The 9540-nt window shown below is 64.7% G+C and overlaps 2 protein-coding genes across 2 annotated transcripts in view; both read left to right on the forward strand.

The window, feature by feature from the left end:
* Positions 1-2719: 2719 nt before the first annotated feature.
* Positions 2720-4666, forward strand: PFL1_06239 (uncharacterized protein; the record flags this gene model as incomplete). Its single annotated transcript, XM_007883777.1, has 2 exons — positions 2720-2980; positions 3116-4666. 2 exons carry the CDS (start codon positions 2720-2722, stop codon positions 4664-4666), a joined length of 1812 nt encoding a protein of 603 aa, XP_007881968.1.
* A 3183-nt stretch (positions 4667-7849) lies between these two features.
* PFL1_06240 (uncharacterized protein) overlaps positions 7850-9540 on the forward strand; it is a gene marked incomplete at both ends in the record, with an annotated part of 2051 nt that continues 360 nt past the window's right edge. Inside the window, 3 exons of the mRNA XM_007883778.1 lie at positions 7850-7901; positions 8069-8412; positions 8522-9517. Coding sequence (XP_007881969.1) covers positions 7850-7901; positions 8069-8412; positions 8522-9517 — 1392 coding nt within the window. The remainder of the gene's footprint in view (positions 7902-8068; positions 8413-8521; positions 9518-9540) is intronic.

The following is a 9540-nucleotide window of genomic DNA, read 5'->3' on the forward strand; positions in this document are numbered from 1 at the left end:
CTCTCTCTCTCTCTTTCTCTCTCTCTCTCTTTCTCATCGCCTCTTGATCGGATGCAGGCCGTCGGCAGGGCGTGTCCAAGGATGGTACGTCTGCTGGCGAAGAGACGCCCGAGTCTCGCACGGCGTCTGCGGGCGGCGGCGGTGGCGGCGGCGCGGGATTCGGCGCTACGGCTGAGAGCGGCGGTGGCGATGCCGAGGGAGCCGCCAGTCAAGGTGCCGGGACCGGTGCCGGCCCGAGGCCGTCGATGTAGGGCGATGGGCACCTGTGTAGCTACCGACAGCCAGGCAGGATGACTGGGCCGCAGCAACGTCGTGGGCCCTCTCTCCACGTTCCTGGCCCCACCCCACCCCGTCGACGCGTGGGTGTGAATCAATGGCCGAATGCACATGACACGATGCAAGCGAGCGTGTGCGACCGAGCCATGTCCGCTGCCGGTGGTTGACGAGGCCGGAGCGAGTGCGTGGTGCGACGTACAGTAGGTGGGTACGGGGTACTCGACTGGGCCGACGGTCGTTTGGGAGTGAAGCCAGCCAGCAGGTAGGTAAGCAGGCAAGCGAGCCAAGCCAAGCCATGCCATGCCGCTGAGCTGGGTGGGCAAGCTTTGGCGATCCAAGGCCGGGTCCGATGCGAAGGAAACGAAGCAGAGCAAGCAAGGCGTGGCAAGCTCACGGCTGGCAATGCGGAGATACGCTAGGCCTACGTACTGCCCTTGGAAGGCGTGACTGTATCGCAGCTCCGCCGTCGTCGTCAAGCACAAGCTCGCTCGCTATCTATGCTTTTTTGCGGGAAGGCGAGAGAAAGAGATCAGAGGCCAGAGGTTGAGGGATGAGGATTGCCATGTGGGACGTCGAAGGCTGGACCTGACAGCGAGAGAGGCGGGCGTACAGTACGTGGGGTATGACATGGGTTCGTCAACGGGGCACGCCGTCGCGGTACCTACGTCTGACTGTAGCCTGAGCGAGGAAGGGTACTGTAGGTCCGACCGAATAACCTCCGACTCGACTCCGCCTCCGTCTTGGGTGCATGCATGCATGTCGCCACAGTGCGTCTGGCATTGATCATCTTTTTCGTCCGAGCTGCCGGGCCCGCCTCTTGATCTGCCCCCTCGCTGTAGCGTGACGAGACGAGGCGGGCGAGCCGGGGGACCGGGGAAGCCGGGGGGGGGATCCTGAGTCGAGCCACATGGTGCGGTCCCCGTCCCGGTCGCGGCAGGATGCATGGCGGCCAAGCGAAGCGAGGTCGGTGGAAAAACCCAACGCACGCAACGAAACGCACCGAGATATGTCCGTCTTACACCACCACCACCACCACTCGCCACCGGCCCTTGGTTGGTTGGTTGTTTAGTTGGTCGGTCATCTTCCGATGGCCGGCTTGCTGCGACGACCGGTGACCCGCCTTAGCTTGCTGCCCTATGGTGGCAAAACCTTGACTCCTACTGTACCTGTACTGGCTCGCCGACGCGGGTGGGGCTCCGCGCTTCGGTCTTTCCACCTTGGCTCCGAGCTCGGACGTGGGCGGGACATCGAGTTGAACGAAATGAACCGCGAGTCTAGGGGGATGCCATGTCATGTACTACTCTGTAGTGGCAACGACGCGGCAAGATGAGCTGTTGCAACGCTTGCTTGCTTGCTTGCTTGCTTGCTTGCTTGCTTGCTTGCTTGCTTGCTTGCTTGCTTGCTTGCTTGCTTGCTTGCTTGCTTGCTTGCTTGCTTGCTTGCTTGCTTGCTTGCTTGCTTGCTTGCTTGGTACGCTGCGGCCACGCCCCGAGAGAAGCCGTGCCATTCATAAGCTCCCAAGACGACACGCTACGGGACACCAGGCGGAGCGGGGGCGGGGGCGGGGCGGGGCTGAAGAGTCGCAAAGCCCTGCCTGCCGGTGCGAGTAGTGCACTACTCTATGCCCAGGATCGACGCCGCAGCCTCACGGATCGTCCCGACGAGGGCGAGGCCGTGGGGGCGGCGTATACGCCGGTCGCAGGCTGGCCGCCCTGGCCCGCGTTTGGCCCCCGCCTCTGACCCCACCCGCGCTCCTCGGAACACATGGCGGGGCAGGCGGGCGGGCCAATAATAATGGATCAGAGTAAGAGTGACCGGGGATGCTGCTGATGCCCAACAGCGCAACCCAACGTACGCATGGCGTGGCATGGCATGGCATGCACGGCTCGACCGAAACAAGGCCGATGCCCTCGACGACGGCACACCAAAGCTACAGTACCGGCTACAGCAGCCTGCCCTCCCCACCCCCCGCACTCGATCCTCGTCCTGCCCAGCAAGTGCCTACTACTCTACTCGTCCTCGATCTTGTTCACGCTTACGGCTCTGCCGTCGACCACGACGACGCAATGGCCAGGCCAGACCAGGCTGGCCTACGCCAGGCCACGTCGGTCCGGCGTGGCCACCGACGTGCCGTCATATAAAACACGCCTTCCGTCACACCCTCGTCGTCGTCCATTCCTCTGCTGGCCGGACAATAGCACCTCGCCTGCTCCCCTCCCTCTCCGCCTCGTCCCCATCCTCGACCCCGACCTCGAGCTCCAGCTCGACCTTCCCTTTGCGGCCCCATCCGACCACAGGCAGCCACCGTCGATCCACCGTTCACCCCCCCACCCCCCCTCCCTCCCTCCCTCCATCCGCCCACCCATCTTGCTCTTCCTCGTCCTCGTTCGCGGCTACCACCACCACCACCACCACCGCGTAGCAACGCACCCGTACAGCCACCATGAGATCCACCCTCGCCCTCCTCGGCTCGCTGCTGGCCGCAGCCACGGCCATGCCCATGGACGCCCTCACCGACCCCTTCGTCGCCCTCGCAGCGCGCTCCAACCACTCGAGCCAGTACCCCTCGTCGCTCGACGCGCTACGCGGCGGCAAGACGTCCTGCGCAACCTCGAACGGCAAATCCGCCGCCTCCTTCAACCCGCCCCTCTACACCGAGGCCCACCGCCCGCAGTTCCACTTTTCCCCCACCGACAACTTTATGGTGAGTGCGCATGATGGCCTCGCCTCGCCTCGCCCCGTTCTGCCCTGCCCTGCCCTGCCCTGATCGCCTGCTCACATCCAATCCGTCCTCCCCCGCTCTGCCTGTCCGCTCTGTTTACCTCGCACCGCCCCGCAGAACGACCCCAACGGCCTGGTCTACTCGCAGGGCCTGTGGCACCTCTTCTACCAGTACAACCCCACCCAGCTCGTCGCGGGCAACCAGCACTGGGGCCACGCCGTCTCGACCGACCTGTACCACTGGCAGAACCTGCCCATCGCCATCGCCCCGGAGCGCGAGGGCGACGGCATCTTTTCCGGCTCGGCCGTCCTCGACGTCAACAACACCAGCGGCCTCTTTGAGGACTCGACGCCCGCCGACTCGCGCTTCGTCGCCGTCTACACGCTCAACACGCCCACCGAGCAGACCCAGCACCTGGCCTACTCGTCCGACGGCATCCACTTTACCAAGCTCAACCAGACGCTCCTCACCATCAACTCGACCCAGTTCCGCGACCCCAAGGTGTTTTGGGACGAGGGCCAGTCGCAGTGGGTCATGACCGTCGCCCACCCGCAGGAGTACGCCGTGACCTTTTACTCGTCGCCCAACCTCAAGGACTGGCAGGAGCTCAGCCGCTTCCGCATGACGGGCCTGCCCGGGTACCAGTACGAGTGCCCAGACCTGGTGCAGATCCCCATCGAGTCGGGCCCCGACGCCGGCAAGCGCCGCTGGGTGCTCGTCAACTCGATCAACCCGGGCAGCCCCATGGGCGGCTCCATTGTCCAGTACTACATCGGCGACTGGGACGGCCGCACCTTCACCGCCGACGACGCCGCCTTCCGGTACGCCGACTTTGGCAAGGACTACTACGCCTTCCAGTCGTGGAGCAACTCGCCCGACGGCAAGGCGTACGGCGTGGCGTGGGCGAGCAACTGGCAGTACACGCAGGTCGTGCCGACGTCGCCCTTCCGCTCGTTCCAGTCGACGCCGCGCGAGCTGACGCTCAAGTACTACCGCCCCAACCCCATGTACGGCGAGTACGTGCTGAGCAGCAAGCCGGCCATGCTCGACAACATCCGCGCCAAGACGCTCTACAAGCTCGACGCCGACAAGCACCACCAGCACGCCGCCCGCGCCAACCACACCGTGGCCCTCCGGGGCGACGGCGGCTTCGAGATCGACGCCACGTTTGTGCTGCCCAACGACGTCAACGCGACGTACAACACCATCGGCTCGTTTGAGATCCTCTCGTCGAGCGGCAAGCAGAGCATCACGGCGGGCATCCAGATGGGCGAGCCCACCGTGGCCTTCATCGACCGCTCCAACGCCGGGCGCAGGTGGGCCAGGACCAACCCCTTCTTCACCGACAAGAGCTCGGGCATCGTGCGGTACCAGTCCGAGTACGCGCCGGACCAGTACATCCTCGGACCGCTGCCGCCCTCTGCGACGGCGGCCGAGGCGGCGGCGGCCAAGGAGGCCGGGCAGCAGACGATCTCGCTCAAGGTGCTCGTCGACCGCTCGGTGCTCGAGGCGTTCGCCAACGACGGCCAGCTGAGCGGGACGAGCGTGTTTTTCTTTGACAACGACGAGAAGCCCGCCACGGTGCGCGTCAGCATCGGCGACGACAAGCTGCGGCTCGGCAGCCTCGTCGTCCGCCAGCTCAAGAGCACCTGGCCAACGTGCCCGTGAGGGGGCCGAGCAGGCGGCCAGGCGGGACACGCAGTCGCGGAAGCCGCCGCAGACGCATCGCCAGGCCATTCCACCGGATCGCATCGAAAGCCTCGGGTGGTCTTACGTACCTACATGTTCGTACCGTCCGTTTCGTACTGTACGGAAGCGCAGCAGAAGTGGAAATCCAGCCCTGATGTCATGGAACGCCGTCGATGGTATTGTGGCGAGGGGCGGAGGACCGATGGGGTGTTGTGAGGATGGCTGCTCGTTTCGGCTCCGGTCGTCGCTGGTCGTCGGCGTCCTCGTCTCCTCCGTCTCTCGTACGGCTTAATGGTGATGAAAGAGTCCGCGGTACCGCCTCGGAAGGATGGGTGGGTCAGGCCAGGCCAGGTCAGGTCAGGCCCAGGAGAACCGGCCGAGGCCGCAACCGCAACCGCAACCGCGACCGCAACCGCGACCGCAACCGCGGCTGTGGCGTGACGGTCCGCTCTGCTCTGCACGGCCCCTTTCTCCGTTTACCTCTCTGTGTGACGGTCGGTCCTCGACGATGGCATGGCATGGCATGGTACGGGCCCCTTTGGACGAGCGTGGCCTGGTCTAACCTGGCATGCCGAGATTCCAAACACCGCCACCGCCTGCGTCCATCCATCTACGCCCGCACGCCCGCACGCCCGCACGCACGCACGCAGTCTCAGGTCTTACTCTCAGGCTCGATGCGTTGGACAGGGGGGCGAAGCGTATCGCTGTGCCGCATTGCGACGAGGCTAGAGTTCACGTGGACCCAAGGGGAGGGTGGTGATGATGTGGTAAGAGAAGAGTCGTGGAGGATCGTCGCTACCCCTCCCGGGCCGTATGTACACTACCTACTGTGGGGCAGGTGAGATCAAAAGGAGAGGCAGAGAGGCAACGAGCACGACGACGACGGACGGCATGTGACGGCATCGTCTGGCCCCGCCTTCGCTTCGCTTCCCCCTTCCCCGCGCCCCCGTCCGTCTTCCCCGCATTTTTCTCTTCCTCTGGCGGGGTAGGACGAAACGGTACAGCGGCGAAGGGGAGGGGTCGGGTTTTCAGCTGCATCTTGGACTCCACATGAGGCTGTTCGTTACCGAGAAAGAGAGGAGGGGAGGGGAGGGGAAGGCGGGGGGGGGGGCGGATATCGTCACCACCTCTCGCCCCTCTTTCCGACGGGCACCGCAAATCGCCCATGGACCGACCGTCTTCCTACAGTATGGCTGGCGGCATGACTTTCTATCTCGTTCTGTACCCGTGCTGTCCTGCGCTGCGCTGCCGCTGTGCCGTGACCGCCAGGACCGAGTCTCATTGAACAAGAGGGCACAGGGGGTGAAAGCAGGAGGCTCGAGTGCAAGGCGTTGTGAATACGGTCGCGGCGCAAAGACGGCGGGCGAGTCCAACAAGATCGGAAAGAATGGCTGTAGCGCCAGCGTCAGCGCCAGCGGCGGTGCCAGCGGCGGTGCCAGCGGCGGTGCCAGCGGCGGTGGCGCGGGCCAATGCCCGAGGGGATCTGGTGGCGTACGAGCCGGACCATGGCGAAGCTCGGACCGCCTCGACGTACGTGCAGACTGTATGTACGTGGCCAGGCCAGGCCGGGCCAGGCCAGGCAAGGCCGGGTCTCTAACATAGTGGACACCGTAATGCAAGGCGCAGCAGCCCAAACAAGCCGTGGTACGTTGTGTTTGTATGTAAACAAGGGGATGCAGTCTAGGTGTCTGTGCTGTGCGGCCGCATCCTTCTTTGGCTTCCGTCGTTATTGACTGTACCATGGAGGGACGTGCGAGTGACAGGGGCAAGGAGGGAGAACAGGCGGAGACCGAGGAGGAAGACGAAAGACGACGACGACGACGACGACGACGACGACAAAGAGGAGGGCAGAGGAAGCAAGGCCAAGGACGGGGGCGGGAGACGACGGCGGCTGCTGAACCGCTGTCCCCCCAGCCGCGCGCCCGCAACCAGGCCAAGGATGCGGTCGGTGCCCAGCCACCTTGCTTCGCGCCCAGATGACCGGCCAGACCAGGCCAGGCAGGCCAGGCCAAGCCAATCCGATCCGATGCCTCCAAAGAGGGAGCCCAATTGGCACGCCTAGAGGCTAGGACGTACGGCCGGGCTAGGCGGCTGGGCGGCTACCGTAGGAAGAGCGTAGGCGGGTAGTGTATCCAGGCGAGACCTCGCTTCCAATCCTCCTCGCTCGCACGGCTCGACTGCGTACGCCCTCAGCCAACTACTACCTGGCTGGATGGACGATGATGCCAGACCTTTGCATCGCAAGCAAGCCTTGCCAGACCAGACCAGGCCCAGGCGGGCCACCGAAAGGGGCGAGGCGGGGCCGGCATGGAGCGCGCGACGGCCAAGCCAGCAGGCCAGGCCCAGCAGCCAGGAGGACGAGCGGAGATTGACCACCCAGCTCGCCTCCTCGATCCTCGTCCCGGTCAGAGTGTGGAGAATGAGCGCGGGCCATCATGGCCCCCCGCACTCTGGCCTTCCGTTGACGGTACACATCTGCGGTAACGACGTCGTGTGGACAGAGGGCGATACCTCGCCTCGCCTCGTCTCGACTCGTCTCGGTCTGGTTCCGAATCGATTCGGCTTGATTCCGTCCTTTCTGGGCTTCAAGGCTGGCTTCCAAGGCAGAGCCAGCTAGAGGGAGAGAGTGAGAGGAGAGACGGGGCGGACGAGAGCGAGAGAGAAAGAGCGCGCGCAGATGGCCTGGCCGCTCGGGGCCACGACGCACGATCCTCTATCCGACGTCGATGCTGCTGCCTTGCACTCCAGTCCCCGCACCTCGGTACGGCGGGCTACAGGTAGCAGCCCTGGCCACGCCGCGGTTCCCATGGCGCCCAGACCGACGCCGGGTGTCCATCGGATGTGATATAAAGCCCTCGGCCTGCCTGCCGCTTGCATGCGCTCTGATTCCCTCCCGAAGCCATCTCAGCCATATACCTCTTCCTATCTCTCTCTCTCTCTCTGCCATCGTCTCCCCTGAACGACACAACTGCCAACACCCAGTCGGCCACCCCTCTCGATTCGACACGCAGCGCGAGCAACCATCTAATCTGTATCACTAGCCACCAGTACGACTGCCTCTCTTTCGCCTCGCCGCTGTCGACCAGCACCGTCCAGCCACATACGACAGACAACCGCAACCACATCCGCACGTCGCTCCCCGACTGAATCTGTATCGCCACCATGGTCACTGAAATCCCGCAAAAGGACATCGAGATCCAGGAGGGCTACGTCGGTGAGTAACTGCAGCAGCAGCAGACAGCGGCCACGACGGCTGGCAGCCCGTTTGTCCCGCAACTCATCATCCGTGCCCTCTCATCCCGCGCTCCCCTGTCCGTTGCCACCTCGACGACCCCTACCGCCTGTCTACCTGACCCCCCCCCCCCTCCCCCGGCTCTGCAGGCAACCTCACGCAGGAGCAGGAGGTCAAGCTGCGCGAGCTGTGGACCAAGTTCTTTGAGACGTGCGACCAGGCCGCCGACAAGGGCGACCCCGAGGCCGCAGCCCGGCGCAAGGCCGCCGGAGGCGACCTCGGTGGATGGGACGAGAAGAAGAGCGGACCCGAGGGTGCCGGCATCCCAAAGGACGACGCGGCCAAGGACGAGCTCAAGGCCCGAGAGGAGCAGGCCGCCCTCGACGAGCTCCTCAACCAGTACGGAGGAGCGGCGCTGCGCGACACGTTCTGGAAGTTTGTAAAGGCCGACAACCCGGACACGGACGTGCTGCGCTTCCTCCGCGCCAGAAAGGTGGGCCGACGTCGGGGGCTGGAACGGGCACGACGACCGGCGGAACAATCGACTGACATCTCGCCCCCCTCCCTGCCTTGCTCCTCACTACGACCACGCCGACCGACAGTGGGACGTGTCGCGCGCGTTTGCCATGATGGCCGGCTGCATGAAGTGGCGGCTGGACAACGACGTCGAGTCGCTCGTGGAAAACGGCGACCTGGGCAACGCATCGATTGAAAAGTTCCTCGACCAGCAGCGCTCGGGCAAGACGTACGCGCTGGGCACCACGGACAACGAGCAGCCCATCTGCTACATCCACGTCAAGAAGCACCTCACCTGGGGCCAGCCGGGCGCCTCGATGAGCAAGTACGTCATCTACGCCATGGAGTCGTTCCGCCTGCTCATGGTGCCCCCCAACGACAAGGTCGTGCTCCTGTTTGACCTCACCGGGTTCGGCCTGAGGAACATGGACTGGAACTGCATCCTCTTCATCGTCAAGTGCCTCGAGGCGTACTACCCCGAGTCGCTCGGGACGCTCTACATCCACAATGCGCCGTGGATCTTTAGCGGCATCTGGAAGCTGCTCGGCCCGATGCTCGACCCGGCGGTGCGGAGCAAGGTCAAGTTCACCAAGAAGCCCGCCGACATTGAGCTGGTGCCCAAGGAGCGCCTCGCGGCCATCATGGGCGGCGACAATGTCAAGGAGTTTGAGTTTGTCGAGCCGGTCGAGGGCGAGAATGCCAAGGTGCACGACCAGGAGGGGCGCAAGCGCGTCGAGGACGCCTACATGGCGCACGCCAAGGAGTACGAGGACGTGACGCGCAAGTGGATCCAGACCCAGGGCCAGGACAACGACGTCGTCCGCCAGCGCGACCTGCTCGTCAAGAAGCTGCGCCTGGCCTACTTTGAGATGGATCCGTACGTGCGCGGCCTCACCGTCTACCACCGCAACGGCGTCCTCGACGGCCAGGGCATCGTCACGTGGGAGTACGAGCACAAGGACGGCGAGCTCTTCCGCCACATTGTGGGCAAAAAGTACTGCGCCGAGGCGCTCCGCATGCAGATCAAGGACATCGAGGGCGGCGCCGACCCGGTCGAGGCAGAGGAAAAGGCCGAAAAGCAGGTCTCGCCCGCCAACGCCGCCGG

This window comes from Pseudozyma flocculosa (assembly GCF_000417875.1).
Source record: "Pseudozyma flocculosa PF-1 unplaced genomic scaffold scaffold00024, whole genome shotgun sequence".
NCBI classification, from domain to species: domain Eukaryota; kingdom Fungi; phylum Basidiomycota; class Ustilaginomycetes; order Ustilaginales; family Ustilaginaceae; genus Pseudozyma; species Pseudozyma flocculosa.